Here is a 23,079-nt window from a genome sequence, read left to right as displayed (position 1 = left end):
CAAAAAGTCCCTTTTTTTTATATATTTATAGATTTGGTTTCTAAAATAATCATCTATAGTTTTGAGCTTATATGTGAATTTCTCATGTTGGTTTCATGTCAAATAAAAACTGACGTGTCCAAATTTCAATTTGCATGGCAATTTAGTTGCATGCGTGATTATTTTAACTTTTTATTACTATTATTATTTGACTTTTAAAATTGAGATTGATTAAAAAAAATATTTATTTATATGTTGATGATGTTTAAGAGCAATTTATAAATTTGCAAAAATATGAGTAAATTTTATTCAAAGTTAATGTTATTTTCAACCAATAACAGTAAATAAATTTATACAATAATAATTTATAATCAAATAATAACAAAAAATAAAAATTAAATTTAGAATAATTATAACTACAACCCTTGCTACTCCATAAATTAAGTATGGCGGTTAGGGATGTCAATCTAGCCCGAAACCTACGGGTCGACCCGAGTTACCCGGTAAAATCATAGGATTAGGGACAGAAAATCACAACCCATATTCAGAAGCGGGCTACACGGGCTAACCCGTTCGGATTGGCGGGTTATACGGGCTGGCCTAGGTGATTTGCGGGTTAGCCCGCGGGTTGAGCATTTAATATAAAATATAATTAAAATTTTAGATTATATGCTTATATAAAGTATACTTGGTAATATCAATATTAAATATAGTACAAAATTTGATATGAAGAACATATGGTAATTATATTTTCTCTCTCAAATTAAGTTAGAGTTATATGAAATGCATGATTTCCATTTAATTGTAGTCAGATTCATATGTGATATTAATTAAACGATATGTCTATTATTTTCTTTCTCTTGATCACTGTGATAATACTTTACTATTTGCGACAATCTACTTTTAATAATTTTAGAATATTGGATTGGATAGAAAGTACATATAAGATTACTATTGACCCGAATAGCCCGTGAGTTAGCTCGAAACCCGAAGATTTAGGGTTAGGGCTGAAAATTTATAACCCGAAAAATTTACAGTCCGAACAACCCGCACCCAAATAACCCGACAACCCGAGTGGATTGGCCCGAACCCGAGTGGGTTAGCCCAATTTACATCCCTAATGGCGGTTAATTGGTTATCAAGAAACCTTTGTATGATATTGGGCTTCACTGGGCCTTTAGTCTCTGTACACAATCTTTATAAGTCCATGTGGACTAGTCCTAATGTACAGATCTACCACATTGCTTATCTCATTTTTTTGTTTCTTTCTTAAATTAATAAAATTAACATTTTTTTTTCCAATTAAAATTATTAGTAGAAATGTATCCAATTTTCCAATGATTTTTATTCACGGTTGCTCAATTCTCATAATTAATCCCATAATCTACAACAATGTTGTAGTAATTTGTAAGCTTCATTGTGAGCTTCTTATATCTCCTTCTACGACAGCAAAGTTGTGAGCTTCCTCAATGTGCTAATTCTACTACTTAATCCAAAGCTCTCAAAAAATGCTGACGTAATTCGATGACGTCACATCTTCCAAATCCAACGGTAGGTGATTTTCCTGAACTTGAAAGCCCTTTGAAATAGATGCCGGAAATACGATAAACTACTATATATAGTACACATCCCACCTTCCACCAATGCTTTCTATTCTCATCAATAGCAAAAGGGCAAAACATCCAAAGCTCTTGCTTTTCTTCTTTTTTATCCTCAATTTTTGAAACCGTAGTTCTGGATAAAGTAGCGACCTACTCTTCTTGCTCTGTCACTGTTGCTATAAAAAAGGGGGTCTTGGCTCCAGTCTTCGATACAATCACGGAGTAGCAACCACATCTGGCTTTGCCTCCAATCAGCTCAGTAGGTGAGTTTTGGTTGTAATTGAGTGTGTGTCTTGATTTGGGGGTGATGGATTTTGGTGTTGATTGATCTGTTTGAGGGATCTGGGATTTTGAGCTCAAAATTGATATGGGTTTGTGATTTTTGGGGGAGTTGAGATCTGTTTGACTTCGTTTATGATTCTGTGATGTTTCTTGGTTTTATGGGTTGCTAATTGATTTGTGCTTGTTTCTGGTGTTTTTGTAGTGCCAAAATGCATACGAGGTATATGGAGAGAACAAATTCGATGAAAGCGGGAGGAAAGAGGAGTTTGGAAGATGGTGGGGGAGATGAAGATCAGCAGAAGCCAGATAAAAAGCGACCTGCTTTAGCTAGGTAGAAAGAGTTTATTAAAATCATCGTTTTTTTGTGTAATTATTTCTAATTGTGAGTCTTATAACTGTATATGGAAATAAATTATGTTGCCTTTTGCGTGCTTAGCCTTAGTTCTTACTTCACTTGTTATTAGTTGTTGCAATTGCAACTGGGTGGGTCTTCGTAGTCTTCATATGAAGCTGAAGAACTTTTGCAAGTTGTGCATAAACTGATGTTGAAGCAATTTGGTTGGAGTTTCAACGGTCGCTATGTTATTAAATCATGATGTTTTGTAGCATTTCACTGTGAAGTCGACTAATCATCACAACTGATTCGTGTAGTGTCTAACACAAGAACATAGACTTTAGTTCAATTCTTCAATATGTAGGAGGGAAACCAGATGGGCTGGGTGTCCGTTGACACATTTGACTATAAGTTTGATTACGCTTCTTCTCAAATGCTATGTTTACTTGACTTGTGAGAGGGAAATTGGAAATTTTTATTTTCTGATAAAGCGGCATGCTTTTATGCAGTGTTATTGTGGAGGCTCTTAGGGTGGATAGCCTCCAGAAGCTCTGCTCGTCTCTGGAACCGATTCTTCGAAGAGTGGTAATGATGAATGCATGTGTATTTTGTTGTGAAACTCTACTGAATTGTACAATTGGTTCCTCTAGGTAGAATGATTGGAATGTGGATTATATCCTTTGGTTCTTGTATTGTTATTTTTATGTGAATCAAAGTCCTTGTAGATCTAATATAGACAAGAAAAAACATCACCCACTCTCGCTCTTCCTTTTTGTTTGATGTTGGAATGAAATTAATACCAACATGAAACCAAAACTAGTTTCTAGATTATGGATGTTCTCTATACTGAAATAATTTGTATACATTACTCATTATTAAACCATGCCCATGTATATGACCATGGTCTCTTTAGCCTTATTCATATCGTTTTCTTTTATAGGTCAGTGAAGAAGTTGAAAGAGCTTTGGCTAAGCTGGGTCCAGCCCAAATCAATGGAAGGTAGAAATTGAATGTAATAAAGCTCATTTTCTGCCAATCGATTTATGCTGTAAATGTCTGAAAGTCTGAAACTCTGGTGGCGTTGTATTCCTGTCAAAAGTTATTGTGGCAGCATTTTCGTCAAAGTAAATTTTGGTATTGTACCTCACCTATGCCTTCATTCTATGCACTGCTCTCTTCAGTATGCTTTAATAAGAGAGTAGTAGAAGCATGAGAAAGAGAATCTTCTGAGTAGGAGTTAGCATACATTAACACAGACCTTAATGTCTAGACAGATCAAATGAGCAGATAAGTATGATTTATACTTTTGATTTTTTATACATAAGAATATGCTGTATTTTTCAGTATTGTAACATTTACAGGCTCTTTGCATGATACATCAAAGAATTTGATACTGAATCATTAACTTAATTTGTTGCTCACTCTTATACAGAGTGAGACATAACCAAAACCCTTATTACTGAGCACCTCTAGTCAAATTATATTTTGACTTTTTTTGTGGAACCAACATGCCATTTTTCTTGTTACTCTGTTGTTTGGAAAATTACCTGAAAATTATTAATGTATGTTGCTCACAATTTCTCTGATTTTGACATTTCAAGACTTTGTGATTCCATTTTTCTTTTGCTCTATCAACATACTTCACATGCCTATATCTAAGTCTAGAAAATATCTCATCAAAATGCATACAAACATACAGCGTATCATCAAGCTAGCACACTTTGGTGCCATTATTTTATAAATAGGCCATCAGTAGTTTCTTTACCGTGCCACATTATTTCAGCTGTTTTTTGTTTATTATTTCTGAAACTTCTAAATTCAGGTTGCCAACTAAACAAATCGAATGCTCAGATAGAAGAAACTTGCAGTTACACTTCAGGTCTAGGCTTTCTCTTCCACTTTTCACTGGAGGGAAAGTAGAAGGGGAGCAGGGTGCTGCAATTCATATTGTACTAATAGATGCCGACACAGGGCGTGTTGTACCATCTGGACCAGAATCTTCTGCAAAGCTGGATATTTTTGTGCTGGAAGGTGATTTCAACAATGAAGATGATGAAGGCTGGAGTCAGGAAGAATTTGAAAGCCATATTGTGAAAGAACGTGAAGGAAAAAGACCTCTTTTGACTGGGGATTTACAAGTCACACTTAAGGAAGGTGTGGGAACACTAGGTGATCTCACATTTACAGATAATTCCAGCTGGATAAGGAGCAGGAAGTTCAGACTTGGTCTGAAAGTTGCATCAGGTTATAGTCAGGATCTCCGCATCCGGGAAGCGAAAACAGAAGCTTTTACCGTCAAAGATCACCGAGGGGAATGTATGTACCTAATACTCCATATCATTATAATCCTTCAATTGTTATCTAGGATGCATTATTATGGGAATGGTCATACTAGCATGATAAAGCTCGATGATAGTTTTACACATCTGGTTGAGTTCTTATAAATGCAAACCTGGAAGCTTGATTAAAGATATTCTAAACAGAATTGATGGGACATACTTTATACACAAATAACAATTATTTTCTTTTTTTTAGAAAAATAAAAATTCATGCACTTTTGTGTATATCCAATCCTTTGCTATTTACTGAAATGTCCTTATTTATATAGTGTACAAGAAGCATTACCCACCTGCATTGAATGATGAAGTATGGAGATTGGAGAAAATCGGGAAGGATGGATCATTCCACAAGAGGCTTACTAAAGCCAACATATATACTGTGGAAGACTTCCTGCGGCTTGTAGTCAAAGACTCGCAGAAGTTGCGGACAGTAAGTATTTGTAAACTATACCTTGGTTACGATGCTTCTCAATTGTTTTGACTCTGATATCTGGTGTTGGGCTCTTGGCAGATTCTTGGTAGTGGCATGTCAAATAAAATGTGGGATGCTCTCATAGAGCACGCCAAGACTTGTGCCCTGGGTGGGAAGCTTTATGTGTACTACCCCGATGATACAAGAAACGTAGGTGTTGTTTTTAACAATATCTATGCGCTGAGTGGCCTCATTGCTAATGAGCAATATTATCCCGCAGATTCACTTACTGATGGCCAGAAGGTAGGTCAATACACTTCCAATTGGAGCATGCACACTCATGTGCTTGAGATTGTTTTGTTTTAGAGGCAGTTGTGTGGGAAACTGCAATCAAATTTTATAGCAATTAACTAAGTACTATTGTTTGTTTAGGTTTATGTGGATACTTGGTTGAAGAAAGCATATGACAACTGGAGTCAAGTTTTAGAGTATGATGGAAAATCATTGTTAAATTTTATGCAGACTGAGAAGCCAAACACATCCAAAATCGAATTACCTCTGGGTTCAGCTGACTATTCTCTATCTTTAGATAACCAACTTCCTCCACAGAAATTGTTGGCAACTGTTCCCTCTGAATCTACATCGATAGATCATAGTGTGATGGTTGGAGGTGAGCATCAACTAATTGAAAACTGTTTAAACTTATGTGAGCCTTTTTGTTATACAATAAATCCCCTACAATAAAGTGTTGCACTTCTGTACAAACTGATTAGAATGTGTGTGAATAGTCTTTACCTTTGTTGTTGTTTCTTGTATGTGTTGGTCTATGTAGTTGCAGGATCTCACTTGCTGGTAACTTTAATATTGCATCGGTCCGTTTAGTCAAAGCCAAGACAGCATGGGAAATATTTGTTTGTGAGGATGTATTTGAAATGACTAATGCCTTATTTCTGCAAAACATTTTTCAGGGTACAACGAGAATGTGAGCACCAGATATTCCTCCCAGGCCCCATTTGAACTGCCCGCTTATACCCCACACCAGCCGCAGGTCAACCATTCCCAAAACCAAAATGCCACATACGATAACAGAGTTAACCTTGCTCTTGGTCCTTTGACTCCTTTTGAGGACTGGTCTAGTTCCCGAAGTAAGGGCGTTGATGACTTCTTGTCAGAGGATGAAATTCGTATGAGAAGTCATGAAATGCTGGAAAACGAAGATATGCAACACTTGCTTCAGCTTTTCAGCATGGGAGGCCACCCCTCCGGCAGTGCTCCTGAAGACGGGTTTAGCTTCCCTACTTATAACATGCAGTCACCTTCTCCTGGGTTCAGTTATGGAGAGGATGGAGCCCGTTCCGGGAAGGCTGTTGCTGGCTGGCTGAAGATCAAGGCTGCAATGAGGTGGGGCATCTTTATCAGGAAGAAAGCAGCAGAGAGGAGGGCACGCATCGTGGAGTTAGATGATGAATGACTCTCCTTCAGAAGATTCGAGTTAACTTTCAAACCAGACGACTTCTGACAACTGCTACTCGTTGTTAATGCCAGTAGGATTCGTGGAATTTCGCTCGAGTGTATTGAATTATAAATCCTCAGAACTTTGAAGACAGTTTGTTGATTTTATGTACAGTCATCTGTACAGTAAGTTTATTGTTGCTTACACTTGTATGTATGTTGAACATGTACTGTATAATTGGTCATGAAATTCATTTACTTTGAATTCGATATACAGCTTGTTGTCTACTCAACCGAGACTCTTGATCGCGGACGGAGGGATTAATTTGCAAGTGCTAGAGAAAATATAAATGAATATGTAAATAAAACACAAATTAAACAAGACAAGTAGTGCTATACACATTCATAGTTTTCTCAATAGGAAAGAATTAGTAATTGATTTTGTCACACATATATTTGTTATAGGAGGCATCAATAGTGAAAAGTAGTAAAACAAATTAACCTATAGTGTATATTAGCGATCCAAACACACCAATATCCAAGACTAATGGATGACCATCGTTTTGTCACTCACAATACTAATGGCTAAAAACTTTTCTTTCTATCTTGCACAAACCACAAACACATAAACATCAAACAAAACAAAAAAAAAAAAATGCATGAAATCACACAACATGAAAAAGATCGACGGTGAATTATATATTTCATGTTATAATGTTAGTTGAAATTCGAGAATACTGCAAATTCGTGTTTGAAGAAATCGAACGTTATGCCACCGAGGATTAATCTCCAACACCAACCTCCTCGTTCCACTAAGCAATTCCTACCCTACTTGGCCTTCATCATCTTTTCCGCCATCTTCGTCTTCAAGGTCCCAATTTGCATTCGTATCAAACATACATACATATGACGTGCATTGATGATGATGAATGCTCATGTCATCGAGAAATATTTCAAACTTTGTTGTAACATTTTCGCAGTTGGACATACTTATTTCCCAGAAGATCTTCACAACGGAATATAATCAAGAAAGGACAACATATAAAAGGTATGAATTTCGTTAAATGAAGACACAAAAGTGTCTCATGGCCTTTAAATTTCTACTATTAATTTGCCTGTAAAAAAAAAGTTGATGAGCTAGTTGCATAATCTAGTAAGTAGATATTAGTAGAATCAAAATAAAAAAGCCTAGCCTTGACTAAACGAGGCACACTCATACAGGATTAAATTCCAATTGTGAGTAATAAATTCAAATTGGAGATTAATAAACTTTGATGGGGACATTAGTGAAAAAATTTGCCTAATCAAATTGGGCAATTAACAACATGAACGTGTGCACTTTGCAGCATTAATAAATCATCAGACAACACAGTTGAAGCTCGAAATGGAACGTTTAACCAGCACTTCATCGTGTCGTGGGGCGAGGAACGCGCGCAAGTGCTGAATGACGGCGAGCTCCTGACGTTGTCCCTCGACAGGAAATCCGGCTCCGGCTTCCAATCAAGGAGAGAGTTGTTGTTCGGAAAAGTGGACATGCAAATGAAGCTTGTCCCAGGCAACTCAGCAGGCACAGTCACAACTTATTATGTAAGTTAGGTACTGCATAATTCATTAATTTGTCACCCAATGCTATAATTTATTTATGGTCTCGATTAACAAATGTTTTTATATATATATATATATGTGACAGTTTTCGTCACATGGCGACTTCCATGATGAGATAGATTTTGAATTTTTGGGGAATTCAAGTGGGAATCCGTACACACTCCACACTAACATCTTCAGCCAAGGGAAGGGTGCGAGGGAGCAGCAATTCTTTCTTTGGTTTGATCCAACTGCAGATTTTCATACTTATTCCATTCTTTGGAATCCCAAATGCGTTTTGTAAGTACTTTCCTTCTTTATTTATCTTAATAATAAGAGTAAATTTCAACATTGCTCCTTGGAAATTGATGTTTGCATTTTAGGTCCTTATAAACTCGGAAAAAAAAACATATCACTTTTTTTAGTCCATTTTTCCTTATCTATTCCTCAGTCATAAAAAGCGTATAAATGTCTTTCTCTTCCCACATTGCGGTGACTCTTTATATTTATGAAATCTGAATTGAGATTTCAAGTAAAAGAATAGATTAAAGAGGGCGATTAAAGAGTAAAAGATTTCATGAATACAAAGAGTCATTGTATTAAAGGAGGGAAGAAAGACATTTATACCCTTTTAGGGCTGAGGGGTAAAAATGGAAAAAAACATCTCAAATGAAATTTTGCATGTTCCAGATATGAGATATTTAATATACTACCTAAAAATGCAAACACCATTTTTGAAGGATCAATTTTGAAGTTCAATTGAATACTAATAAATACTGCCATGTTCTTTAAACTAGCTTATAATTGGACAATAAATTAATGAAATGATTGACATAAATATCAGGTGGTTGGTGGACAACATTGCTATAAGGGAGTTCAAGAACATAGAGAATTTAGGGGTTCCATACCTTAGAGATCAACCAATGAGGATTTATTCGAGTTTGTGGGATGCCGAGGATTGGGCGACGCAACACGGCCTAGTGAAGACCGATTGGAGCCTCGCCCCATTCACAGCCGCCTACAGGAATTACTCCCTAGACGGCTGCGTCTGGTCGCGGCTCACCAGAACCTCCTCGTGCACGGACGCCGACTTCTCCACAAAGGAAGTGCTCACCACGGAGCTGGACAGGCAGAGTAGGGCCAGGATGAAGAAGCTGCAAAGGGATCATATGGTCTATGATTATTGCAAGGATAGATGGAGGTTTCCTAAGGGCCCTGCCCGTGAATGCAAGCATAATTAGATTCATTGCATTTTTCATTACAAAAAAAAAAAAAAAAAAGAATTGGGAGGAGACGCGTTGTTCATTTCACACTGTGTAATAGTTATTGAATAGTATGATTGAATATTAAAAAATTAGATGGTTGACTAAACTTGAAAAACACTCATATTATCGTCAAAATTTACCGGTGAAAAATGCCCGACTGTATTGATTTGTCGACGGATCTCTGACAAATTTTGGCATCTAAAATAAATGTAAGTTAAAATAGTACTAGTACATCTATCTCATTCTAATTGGCACATTTCTTTTTAAAATGTCTCACTCTAAATGACATATTTCTAAAAATGGATACATCATTCTCTCTATTTTTTCCTTCTTTTATTTTATCTCTCCATTTAACTCACAAATAATACTGTATAAAATCTCGTGTCGAAAAAGAAATGTTTCGCTTAAAGTGGAATGGATGGAATATTATTTTTATCTATCTAGCATATTACCAAAAGTAATAAGTAAATTAATTAAGACTTTATGAAGTACTCTAGTATATTTTAAAGAAAAAAATTATATTGGTGTTGTTATTGCAGGAAAGGAGACAAATTATAATTAGCCGCTTTGTTTGTGAAAGCAAAAAAAGAATTGTAGGCGCACAAAGTCAGTTAACAAGTAAAATTAGCTACTATATCCAATTTATTAATAATATTTCCTTCTCATTTCATACCCAACTAATTAATTGCTCCCTGAATGTCTCTAGTTTCCCTTTTCCATCGGTTCACGATTAAGTAATTTATTTACTTTTTACTATGTTGGGTAATACTACTTAATACTACATTTTAGATTCAATTAACTAAATTATATTACTCGTATTTTATTAGAAAACTAATACTCTACTTTTTTCTAATAATAGATCTCCGCAAATAACCTTTTTCGCACACTTTTCATTATAGTATTTCTTCAACCAGCTGAGTAAAATAGGCTTATAATGGCTCGGAATTGCCCCTTCGTAAGTCGAGTACAACTTTAGCTAGCTCCTCATGGGAAAAGCCCTGTTCAAAGACTATTCAAATTGTAAATGGCAAATTGGATCCAACTAATAGTCCAATACTCACACGAGTTACATTGCAAAATTCACCTACTCCAAACATTGTAAAAAGTGAATTCGATGAGATGTTGTAGCCATTATCAAACTTTGTGAAATGTTTGAAACCGCAACGCAATATCATAATGGAAAACATGATTCTTACGCATCTGCTTACTTTTTTTTTATTTTCTCATACCCTAATAATTTTTTATATAATATGGCGGACACATATGATATAAAGTGTACGAAATTTGTCTCCTCGTAAAATCAGAAAACCTCAACTCAATCACGGTTTTCCAACTTTAAGACTTATCATACGCTGAAAGCTTTAGTTTTATTCGAATGTTGTCGATTGTGTTGGATTATATATTTTGTAATTTCTGAGACTACATTTGCTCCTCGTACGATGCACAAAAATTAGTTTTTTTTTTGTTTACAATAAAGTATGCAGCTTTCTTTTTAGGGTACACATTGTAATTTATGTTTCAACTTTAGTAAGAACATACATTATGTATACTGGGGTGTATTAGGGTCCTCACAGCTCTTTAGTATCAAACATAACACAAATTATAGTTCTTGGATCTTTGGATTGAATGGTTTTGATAAACTATATTATTAGCCTAAAATGGAACATAACTAACCGAGCTGCATTATTAGACTAAATTGATACATTATTTTACTAAAATAGTACTCCCTCCGTCCCACTTTAGGAGTCCCGGTTGAGTTCGGCACGGGTTTTAAGAAATACAAAGGAAAGTTGGTGAAAAAAAAATGGAATGTGGGTCCTACTTTTATATATTAGTTTTATAATAAAATGTGAGTAGAAAAAGGTGAATGGAATGTGGGACCTATTACCAATTATGGAATATTCCAACCGGGACTCCTAAAGTGGGACGGAGGGAGTACATTATTAGCTAAGTTACTTTATTAGACTAATAATCTACATTATTAGATGACACGTGACATTAATCTTATCGTTAGATCACAAGATCTAGTGGACTACAAGTGTTTTGATTTTGAACACTATTTAGGTTATGAATCAGAATACATCCACTAAAATCTACCAACTATATATAAACTTAAAACCCGAATATTACATATTTTTTGTAGATGGAAGAATATATACATATGCATTTTTGGGTTTAATTTTTTATAATGCGATTATATATGCATTTTTGGGTTTAATTTTTTTTTTATAATGCGATTCTTTATTTTTTCACTGTGATAATTCAAACTCTCAACCTACTGCTTCAAAAGAAATATCTTACTACCTAAATTGCTCGTTACTATCAAAATTTGAATTTAATTTTTGTGAGTAATTAAATTTATGCTGCATGACGTGTAATATAATAATTTTACTTATATACTATAATACTATATACGTGTATAGATGTCACAATTAATTTCGAAATCCCCAAATAACGTGTAATCAATCGTACGCAATATGTGCTTGTCGCAAGCCCGTGACATGAGCTAAAATCATTTTGCAGTACTTGACACGTGTAAGCAATCCACTTGGAAAATAAATGACATGAAAACGTGCAATGAATCACTATCTAAGATGTAACGTACCTCTCCCATATAAAAGTAAAGTTATTCTAACTTCTAATTATAGTAACTATTCTTACTTTCGTAACTTCAAATTATATATGTACTACATCTATTCTTTAATCATAAGATGCTCATTTCTGACTTAGGTTTCATATTATTTTCCATAAATTTTAAAGTTATACTCCATCCGTCCACTGTTACTCGCACTTTTACATTTTAGGCCGTAAAGTTGGGATTGATTTTTTAGTGTAATTAAATTAGAATTTTAAGTGTAATGAAACATCACTTAATAAAGAAGCTTTTAACTTAATCTAACATATTAATTAAATGCATTAATTCTAACTTAAACTATAAATAGTGAAAGGAGTTTGACAAGCCGAAAAGCAACAGTGCAAGTAACATGGGACGAAGGGAATATAATATACTGCGTCTGAATTAAAATGTCACTTTTCATTTCCATAGCATTTTTTTCTTTGATATCTTACAAACTACATCATAATCATTGACAATTGATTTTATTCATCTATTTGAAATTAGAGGAAAAAATATAATTATGTTTGTATACATATGTGATTATCATAATCGCAATTTAGTTTATTATTGGATATAAAAGAAAGAATCAAACAAAAATATAAAGCCAAATGCTAACATGGATTGCACATCAGTGATGCTCAAGGTAAGTGGTACACACAAATGGTGCATGAATATATAAAATAAATTATATAATTGTCTAAGTTATTTATGGTAAAGAAAAATAATTTTTTGTGAAGAGCCCTCAATGGTAAAGAATAAAAAGGACAGTAGTACATAATGGGATGTCCAAATGTGAGACATTATCTCGAGAGAGGCATGTGCATGATATGTCTAATATAGGATGTTGATTGTGAATTTACAGCATCCAAATTAGGTTTGCTTGGTTTGCCAAACTCTGATTGTTTGTCCCCACTTCTTGGTTTATCACCCTTAATCAACAAGCACATTAATTATTGCTTTAACATATTTTCTTAATTTGAAGACAAATATGCATCACTCACTTTATTGATCAAACGTATTAAGTGCTTCTGTAGAAAATTTTGATCGCTCAATAACAAGTTCTATATATGTTACTCCTTTAATAAAAATTTGCTCAAACGATCTTAGACATTTATTTGTATGTTGTTATACAATAATATTTATTTTCATATATAAATATTTAGTTCCTTCATATGATAATTCGTACTATATAAACCAGGACAATTATGCATCCTTTTGGTTTATAATTCTAATCTAACTCTACAAAAATATATGTAGTATTTATTTGATACTCATAATTTAAGAAGTTATCAATCGAAATATATTGATTATTTTCGTTTATTTCGCCATGGTAAAATTTATTGTTACAAACTTACAATTCTAGTGAGAGCTACAAGTAATTAATTGATAACTCGTACTTCAACATATATATAATTGTAAATTTAATACTAGTACTTCTTTAATTTTATGTAATGATAAACTTAGCCTTCTTCTTCCTGACGCATATTGGAATATGATTTCCTCTAATCAAGTAACTTCGATTAGATGAATTAGTCTCTGCTAAAGACGACAAAGACAACACAAACACAAGAAAATGTTGAAGCAATGTGTGTGTGAGAGAGAAAGAGACCATCTTCTCAGAATTTCTATCTATCTGATCGAAACATAGTACTTTGATAACGAAGTTAACCAATATATATATGATTCTTGCATGAAACAACACACATGCAACAGCAAAACCAAATTACTAATATAAAAAATATACTACGCCGAATAAAAAGCCCAAATTCAAAGCCTCAAAGACAAATCAAGCTGGCTAATTTCATCCTGATCACGAACATGAACATGCTGATCCTCGCCGCCATACCCATAACCAACCACATCCCTCCTTTCGAACCTACCCACGTGCGCTAGATGATCCATAACAAAAACTGGCTCGCTGACCCGGACCGGTTCCGAGCTGGTCGGACCAGAGTGCGACCGGACCGCTGAGCTAAACTCCCGGCTCTTCTTGGCTAGGGTTCTCTCCAATTTGTGGGCATTTTGATGCCCTCCAAGAGCTTGTGAGCTGTGGAACTTCCTCCTGCAGTAGTTGCACGAGAACACCCGCAGCGGGTTCGACCAGTCCGGCGCTGGGGCGTCAAACCCTAGTCCTAGGTTTATCACCCGGCCAGATGATAAGCTTAGGTTAAGGGAAGTATTGGGCTCGTAGTTATTCATGGCTACTTATTTCTGGGTAGAGAAATTCTAGCAGGTGAAGTTGGTTTGAATGAGAAAGAAGATGTTGTGTTTGTGTATATATGCACATAGGAATGGTGAAAGTGATAATGCACAACACTGTGCAGAATGGGAGGTGAGGAGAATGGTGTATTACCCACAAATAAAAAAAACTACGGTAAAAAGTAGTACTCCCTCCGTTCCCAAAGAATATGTACTTTGGATTCAGCACAGGTTTTAATGCAAAGTTGATAAAATAGGAAAGAGGTAGACGGAAAAAGTAAATAAAGTATTGTTAGTGGAGAATGAGTCTTACCTCATTAAAGAGAAAAGAGTTCCAAAACTAAAAAGTGCATATTCTTGTGGGACGGACTAAAAAGAAAATAGTGCATATTCTTGTGGGACGAGAGAGTACTACATGAAAGAATATTATTAAGGTGAGAAAGAAGACACAACTTTCAGGTATCAGTAAAGAACCTATAGCTGTCGGCATCTAGAAATGGCAGCAGTTGATCCCATTGTCTGTCCATGACAAAATTATGTAGTATAATTCCCATTCCATTAGTTTATGTAGTATAATTCCCATTCCATTAAAACTAAGTTAGTAGTACTCCCTTTGTAACGTCCCACTTTTTTGAATCCTAATTTTTGAGATATAAAAATTTTGCATTAAATGCTTTTAATGCTATGGAGTATGTGGATTAATTGATGAGTGATTTAATTACATGATTTCTTCGTGTCCTAATTGCGTTTTGGAGTTGAGATTGATTGAATAGTCAAAGATGTGGAAAATATGACGTGGCTGTTGAATAGTCAAAGATGTGGAAAATATGACTTGGCCGTTGAAAGGTCAATGTGTTGAGAAAATGAAGTGGAAGTAAAAACGGTTGATTTTGTGAAATGATTGTGTGAATATTCGATACGGGGTAATATATATTGGCGAATTATTTCCCAAGGGATGAGTGAGACTAAATAGGATTTTCATAAATATCCTACACATATTATTGGAATTTTCGACCCCTATTATTATTGGAGAAGGAATCCTATTTTTCTTGGATTTAATTATTTGCTTGGGATAATTATCCAAATTAAATCCAAAGTCCAATTATTCTCTAATTCCTCTATGGAATTTTTGAAACCCACCTTATTACATGGAGATTTTCGAAAATCTCCTATTTATGGGAGAAAGAATTATTTTAATATATTGTTTGATCCCTTATTTATTCTCTCCCATGAATAAATATAAATATTCTAGCATATCTTACCATATCTAAGGAGATCTTGCCATATCCTATTTAAATTAAGATTTTAATTTGATTCTGTGGAGAGATTAAAAAATCACGCCACTTTATTGAGAGATTTATTATTTTATTCTGCTCCGTGTTATTTTATTCTACTCCGTGAAATACCAAATTAAATTGCTAATTAAATAGCATAAAATTCGAATCCCTCCTTATTTCTCTCAAAAATCACGCCAACTCCCTCCCCCATATCTTCTCTAATCTTTAATTTATTTAATTAAAGATATTATATCTTGCACTCTATAAATAAGAGGGAAACCTTAACCCTAAAATCCAAAATCACGCCTCCCACTCTTGAAAATCACGCCTCCCACTTCTTCCACTCCTTCTTCGACTTGTTTTCTATTTTATTCAAGATCTCTTCATTCTCTACGAAGAATTGAAGTTGAAACTCAAGAATTGTTGAAGAATCAAGGCTATTACTTTGTTCTACCGTTCGTTCTATCAAGAAAAGGTATTTTTATATCAATCTTTTCTCATCTAACCGATTAATCGGTGTTCTTGAACCCTCATGCATATAGATCGAGTGAAAAGGGGAAACCAATTGATGAATGTGATGCATATGTGTGTGTGAGTGGATCGTGTGTGTGTGCATGCCTCGGTGTGCGTGCGTGTGTGTTGTGTGTGTGGGTGTGATGTGTTGTAAAACACTCATGCGTGACATATTTTGATGATAGATCTGGAGTTGTAGTGCGAATAAAAAGTGATGTGATAATCACGTCTTGTTTTTGAATGGTGATATTAAAACAAATTGAGGGGAAAAGGGAAACGTTGGGAACATGCATGATTTTCAAATCAATGTTTGAAACTGATTTGTGATGCACATAATTTAAAGGTGATAACTCGCGCTCTCAGCGTGATAGCAAGGGGAAGAGAATACTTGCGATCTAAGCCGTCGAGGTGGGCTTTTCTTTTAAAATAAGGACACTGTCCTAAATCTGTATTGATGAGAATGAGATCTGTGTTATCATGCTATGATTTGTTTTGCCGTGCCTATCCCTTGTGGCTATGTCACTATTGATTTAATCGAATTCGGATCCTTGTAGAGCCGCAAACTCTACTTGGGTTAGTGTACACCAATGTTAGACCGTGTGCCAGTGTACGGGTTGACCGGTCTAGTGACCTGGATTGCAGCCGCATTCCTTGTAGAATGAGGATATGGTAAACGTCGATATGAAAAAATGGTTGCGCGACCGTGATTTTGATAAAGGATATATTGTGGTGCCTCTGAGCTTTCTAAAGATAAAACCCCGATGGACACTTGAAATGACATGATAACTACTATTATGATAAAACTGTTTTCGACATAAGTCCACTCAGTATGTTTATAGTACTCAGCCCTGCATGTGTTTTCCCTATGTGCAGGTTGAGCGGCGACGAGCGGTTGGCGGTGTTGAGCAAGTAAATTGAATAATATGATCGTTTTGAAACTCCGAGTGTAGTTGTGTCTTCATACATAGCTTCACCCTTCTCTTGGTTGCTTCCGCTGAAACATGAAACTTATTATTATTTGGTTGAGTTGAACTATTTCCTTTTGGTTTAGAATATTGAGACATGATGCGTTTTGGATTTATATTAATCCCTTGTCTTTTGGAGCATAAATTATGATATCTATTCATCATTAGTTTTCTTGATTAAGGTGTTGTTTTGTTGCTTATTTAGTTCATTAAATACTTCAGTCAAATCCCTCTAAATGAAACCCTAGCCTATGATCTTTGTTGCGTTTAAGTCCGCCTAGTTAACGGTCGCCGTATTTATTATACCCTAGAAGGGCGTGTCGTTACACCCTTCGTCTCATTCAAAAAGGTAATTTTTCTTTTTTGTTTGTCCCAATCAAGATGATCACTTTCAAATTTTGGAAATAACCTCCTCTTTCCTCTCTTCATTAAAATATCCAACTACTTTTTTTCTCTCTACTTTATTCCACCTAACAACACTTCCTAAAATCTCGTGTCATTAAAGAATGTGGCCATCTTAAGTGGGACGGAAGGAGTAATATTTTTATTTTTTTGTGCGCCTCAAAGTGCCATTGGCCTAATGTTTTAATACAAAAGTGGTGCAGCTTCAGTAGTAGATGTCGATATGCCGAAATCGCGCTGAAAATAGGACTGATATGTTGGGATTTGTATATTAAAAGATGCTTCGAGCATACACGCCTTTGTATAGTCAGCTCATGCATGTATACAAGAAACGCCACATCCACTTGTTTACCTAATTATGAGAATAAATAATATAATATAATGGTTTATTATTGAAATATAATAAACAAGTCTAAGGTTTTTTACTAAGTAGCTCAAGTAGGGAAATTCGATGAATCTCCTCATGAGTTTTCCAGTAGGGGACTTGGCCAGATCTAGTAAGAAGAATAACGTATTCACAACCTAGATAGGCTTTGGCTACCTATTGGTATGATTGCGGTGTTTGTGATAATTCTCTCTTACCTAAGAAGAGATTAGTAACACCGGTGTGGTAAAGCATTGAAAGAATCTAATACGAAATGTATTCTTTAGTGCTATCTACTGTAAGAATATATTTCAGAAAGTTTAGTACTTTTCTAGTTTATGATATTAATATCAATATTGTTTATTCAGTCAGACGCCACTTTGACTTATCAATATGGGAGAGTTTGTACATAACTCAAACATGATATCTTGGGTGGTAGTAATTGAATAACATGAAAGTATTGGAATATTATTTCATACAATTCGCGTGCTCAGTGTGGTATGATTAAATCCTAAACATGTGATCCCCAAGAGGTGTTTGAAAAAAAGAATTTATTATTCAGAAATCTGCGCAGTTGGAATTTTATTCCACGAATTATAAATAAAGTTTCAAACTAGACAAACTCTTTGGAGAATTAATTTAATTCAAGTCACGTAGCAGACAAAATAATTAAATTGATGGATTAAGATAATCTTAAACGCGGGAAATATTGTAAAATAAAATGGACCCAAGTTATTTGTAATTTGGTGATTTAGATGGGAGTGAATATTATTCTTTAGTGGAACAAAATAATATTTCATTGATAATATATTAAATCATGTGTCATTTGATTTAATTAGATATTTATTTAATGGGTGGGCCCATCATCTAGATCATTCCATGGATCCACACTCTAGCCCAACAAGTCCACTATAAAAAAGTGAGTGAGATGGAAACCCTAGATGCACTACACAATACACAACACTCTAACCCTAGCCGCCAAAAGTCGACGCCTCTCTCTCCCTCTTAGCCTCGATTTTCGTGCCCTAGCACGTGGGAGATTTTGTTCTATCCTAATTCATAGGATTAGATCAAGACAATCTCGTGTTTGGTGTTGGACTTCCTAGATCTCATCAAACTATTGTTGATTATTCAAGATCCGCCCACACGGATGAATTATCAAGGACAAGGGAATAGAGTGGAAGAGTCGTGGTCGATAGATCAAGGATTTTCGGGTGGTGCAGCTAGCAACATCAATCCTATGATGGATCAAGATGTAACAATCGAAGCTACATCAATTTGCATTTTGCATGTCTATGTGTTTATTTGATGTGTTCATCTATAGATCTAGAATAATTGCATGAAATTGGAATCGAATGCATAATCACCTAAATAGATCCGTAAGGACTTGTTTGTTTTCCGTGTCTTCCGTTGCGGTAGTTCCAACATGATATTCGCATGGTTCTTGTAAAGTTAGACATCATTTAGGGAGCGAGAAAGACAATTTACTATTTTTCCATGCTTCTTTTTAATTTCTTAGTTTTTATTTTATTTCGATTCGCAAGTATCGTATGAATTCAGGCATTTAGACACAAAACGTTTTTGGTGTTGTCGGCATCTACTACTGATGGAACTGCAATATAGAAACACTTCTTACTAGCATATATTCTATCTAATCTGAAATTTGAAAACATGTAAGGATGTTTGATATATGAAATTGAAATTTTATACTAGTATCACTGGATTTAATTCTTAAGTATTTAATTGGAAATCATTTATTTGATATAAATTTAATCGATATGAATTTTAGTATGGAGAAACTACACGTTGTACACCTACTACACACACTCACTATAATACACATACTACATACTAACATACATACAATACACATTGCAATATTGCATACACACACCACACATTACATTCAAACCATACACAGTACACACTACAGAAATTCTTTTACGGTAAAAAAAAACATAGTACTCGTTTAATGAAACAAAAATTTAAGACACAATTACTAGCCCTTGAAAATTTTTTCTTATAAATAAGCAAAATTTTGGACGCCAAAGAAAGCATGTATAAGTTAACTGCAAATTATCTTAATCTTTTTCACCACTTTTTAGGACATTTTTATTTGTGTCCAATAATTTTATTTTGAATACCAACAACAAAAACACTTTTAAAACGTTGATAGTATAATTAGATACATAAATTAGCGTTCTTAGTAGCATTAAAAATATCATTAATCGTTCTTTTTGTTGTGACACACATAATATACCTCGAAATCTTATTTAGTTCCTTTGGTTTTTATGTTTTTCATATGTTAGTTTTTGTTTTTTTTTTCTTTCTGTTTTCTTATGATATGTGCCTTTCTATTTTTTTTTATTTCCATTCTTTTAATGTTTTTTCTTACGTAATGTTTATATATTTTACTGTTATTATTTTCAGTGTTTCTTTTATGTATTACTTATGTTATTATTTACAATATTTTCTTATTTAATACTTATGTTTTCTTATTACTTATTTAAACTTAAGATATATTTTACTTTGGAGTTTTAAGATTAAAGATGAGCAGTATGTGTTGTGTGTACGTGTAGTGTGTACGGAGTGTGTGTGTGCAACAGATACGTGTTTGTGTATGTATATGTAGCGCGTGTAGTGTGTGTATTGTATAAGTATGTGTGTGCGCATGCACTATGTGAATTGTGTTTTTTTACGTGATTAGTGAGATTTGATATTTGGTTATACATTAAGATGTGATTATATATTGATCACTAGGGTAGTGATAAAATGTATAACAATATTCAAATCTTATGACGTAAGAGCATCTCCAGAGAAAAAATTCAGTGGACCATCCACACCATATAGGCATAATGAGGTGGTATACCCTATCAATTATTTTTTGACATATGGAAATATGAAGGACCCAACATCCAACTAGACATACAATAATTTAGAAAACATTCATTCGACCACTATTATAGAAAATTTCATAATCTAAATATGGACAATTACCAATATATTTTCACCTCCTATATATATTGCATATTAATACATATGCGTATAATATAAATATCTCATATATACAGTCATTAAAAAAAATCTTATAACACTTGTTAGTATTATGTTATGGATATGATTTCCTTTTTCTTTTTTATGTATAAATATATATGTAACTGAAAATTTTACATAGCATTGACCATAATTTAATTTTTTAATATTGTTTTAGTAAATATAAATGATTATATATCTACTCATGCAATAGCTTAATTCGCAAATAAATAGTAAATTATAGTCATACTATCCGTCCACGATTAATTGAACCCTTTTGACTTGGCGCGGGTTTAAAGAAATATAGTAGGAACTAGGAAGTGAGTTGAAAAAGTTAGTAAAATATGAGACCTATTTTTATATTTTAATTTTATAATAAAATGTGAGTACGGTAAATTAGTGGAATGTGAGGTTTATTGCCAAATAAAAAAAATTAAAAAAAAAATAAGGGTGTCTCAATTATTTGCGTATGGACAAAGATTATTGGTGTCAATTAATCATAGATCTTAATACTTATATATACCCAAAATGAAAAAAGAAAATCATACCCATAATAAATACTACTAACAAGTGTTGTACTAATGTAAATATTGTTTTTGTCGGTACATATAAGATATGTTATTATATTATGTGTATGTATAAATATGTAATATAATGTATAGTACTCCTAATTTTCATAAAAGAAAAAGGAAATCATACCCATAAAAAATACTAACAAGTGTTGTATATATTATTTTTATTGTCGGTAATGTAAGGTTATTTTATTATATGTGTATATATAAATATGCAATATAGTGTATAAAAGTAATTTCCATATTTAAGATTATGGAGTAATTTTCTATAATAGTGGTAGAATGAATGTTTCCTAAATTATTGCACGTCTAGTTGGATGTTAGGTCCTTCATATTTCCATGTCAAAAAATAATTGATAGGATATACCACCTCACCATGCTTATGTGGTGGATGGTCCACTTAATTTTTTCTCGCATCTCCATGGAAAAGATATAAGATGATAATGGTATACATATTTACATTTTGTGCGAAAAAGAGATAAAAATACTTTTAAAAAAATTGAAGAAGGTATAATATCTTTTCAAATAATCTTTCCATTAGAGAATGAGATTTTATTAAAAAAAACAAAAAGATAAATACTGTACTAGTTTTTTTTACCTTTAGATGCTCTAACAAATATCCTAAGCAATTAGAGTGGAATATCTAAAGGTTAAAAGTGCATGTGATAATAGTATTCTGTATTAAATTTAGAGTGAAGTACTTGGACTATGCGTTTATCTCGCCAATGAATCTTGGACTTTAAAAATATCCCCAGACAACCCTGGATTAAGTATTTATCTCGAAAATGGTCATTTTTCACTGTTTCGTGACGAAAATACCCTTCTGGGGGATTCAGGAGGGTTTGGGCAATTTGGTCTTTTTACATTTTAAATCTGATATTATTTTAGTTATGTACTAAATCTGATATTATTTCGAAATTATCATTCTTCTTCCCCTTTGGCATCCTTCACTTTGTTTCTTTAATTCAATATTAGATTTAATTTTATAAAATTAAATTTTAAATTTTAATTATTAAAATTACTATTAAATAACAAATTAATAGTTTTAATCAATATTTGATAGTGTCTAATATTTAATCAATAAGGTACGACGACACCTTAGATTTAATCAATATATAATAGTTTTAATCACAAATAGATCATATAACACAATTTATAGGAGAATTTGACTAAAAATATTATGAAGTTGACTAAATCGTGTTATATGATCTATTTATGATTAAAACTATTAAATATTGATTAAAACTAGGGCGTTGTCGTACCTTATTGATTAAATATTAGACACTATCAAATATTGATTAAAACTATTAATTTGTTATTTAATAGTAATTTTAATAATTAAAAAAATTTATTGATATTTAAAAATCAAAATTTAAAATTTAATTTTATAAAATTAAATCTAATATTGAAATAAAGAAACAAAGTGAAGGATGCCCAAAGGGAAATAAGAATGATAATTTTGAAATAATATCAGATTCAGTACATAACTGAAATAATATCAGATTTAAAATGTAAAAAGACCAAATTGCCCAAACCCCCTAGAACCCCCCAAAAGGGTATTTTCGTCACGAAACAGTGAAAATGGACCATTTTCGAGATAAACGCTTAGTCTAGGGTTGTTTGGAGATATTTTTAAAGTCCAGGGTTCATTGCCGAGATAAAAGCATAGTCCAGGAACTATTTTTGTAGTTCACTCTTCAATCTAAGGCATAAGGGTAAATATGTAATGTAGAATAATTTTCAGTTAGAGTATTACACCACATTGATTTGTTAAAAATAAGGGTAAATATATATGTAATGAAATTACACACTTTTTGATTAAGGAAGAGTACCTAGTACATCAATAATTATATTAGTGGGCGAACCCACACAAGCGAAAATGTACATAG

General features: G+C 33.5%; 3 protein-coding genes across 4 annotated transcripts; 2 read left to right on the top strand and 1 right to left on the bottom strand.

Moving 5' to 3' along the window:
* Window positions 1-1,617: 1,617 nt before the first annotated feature.
* On the top strand, window positions 1,618-6,671 carry LOC125187052 (calmodulin-binding protein 60 B-like). 2 transcript variants are annotated; one of them, XM_048083563.2, is made up of 9 exons: window positions 1,618-1,843; window positions 2,065-2,193; window positions 2,706-2,781; window positions 3,137-3,195; window positions 4,019-4,512; window positions 4,805-4,965; window positions 5,047-5,250; window positions 5,380-5,617; window positions 5,916-6,671. In XM_048083563.2, exons 2-9 carry the CDS (start codon window positions 2,072-2,074, stop codon window positions 6,416-6,418), a joined length of 1,857 nt encoding a protein of 618 aa, XP_047939520.1. In that variant the 5' UTR covers window positions 1,618-1,843; window positions 2,065-2,071; the 3' UTR covers window positions 6,419-6,671. The 2 variants fall into 2 exon arrangements, with proteins under 2 accessions (XP_047939520.1, XP_088914117.1); XM_089057991.1 differs by lacking the exons at window positions 1,618-1,843; window positions 2,065-2,193; window positions 2,706-2,781; window positions 3,137-3,195 and adding an exon at window positions 3,216-3,330 and having other exon boundaries at window positions 4,048-4,512.
* Window positions 6,672-6,782: 111 nt separating this feature from the next.
* On the top strand, window positions 6,783-9,340 carry LOC125187053 (xyloglucan endotransglucosylase protein 7-like). Its single transcript, XM_048083564.2, has 5 exons — window positions 6,783-7,270; window positions 7,380-7,447; window positions 7,746-7,986; window positions 8,090-8,283; window positions 8,828-9,340. Exons 1-5 carry the CDS (start codon window positions 7,169-7,171, stop codon window positions 9,222-9,224), a joined length of 1,002 nt encoding a protein of 333 aa, XP_047939521.2. The 5' UTR covers window positions 6,783-7,168; the 3' UTR covers window positions 9,225-9,340.
* Window positions 9,341-13,632: 4,292 nt separating this feature from the next.
* On the bottom strand, window positions 13,633-14,064 carry LOC125186693 (zinc finger protein 2-like). Its single transcript, XM_048083107.2, has one exon. The coding sequence runs from the start codon at window positions 14,062-14,064 to the stop codon at window positions 13,633-13,635; it is 432 nt and encodes a 143-aa protein (XP_047939064.1).
* Window positions 14,065-23,079: the final 9,015 nt, after the last annotated feature.

The sequence above is a fragment of the Salvia hispanica genome, chromosome 5 (assembly GCF_029641045.1).
Source record: "Salvia hispanica isolate PSC_SH4W2 chromosome 5, Shi_PSC_v1, whole genome shotgun sequence".
Taxonomy (NCBI): Eukaryota; Viridiplantae; Streptophyta; class Magnoliopsida; order Lamiales; family Lamiaceae; genus Salvia; species Salvia hispanica.
The sequence above is the reverse complement of the archived record's forward strand: the minus strand, read 5'-3'. Positions and strand labels throughout refer to the sequence as shown.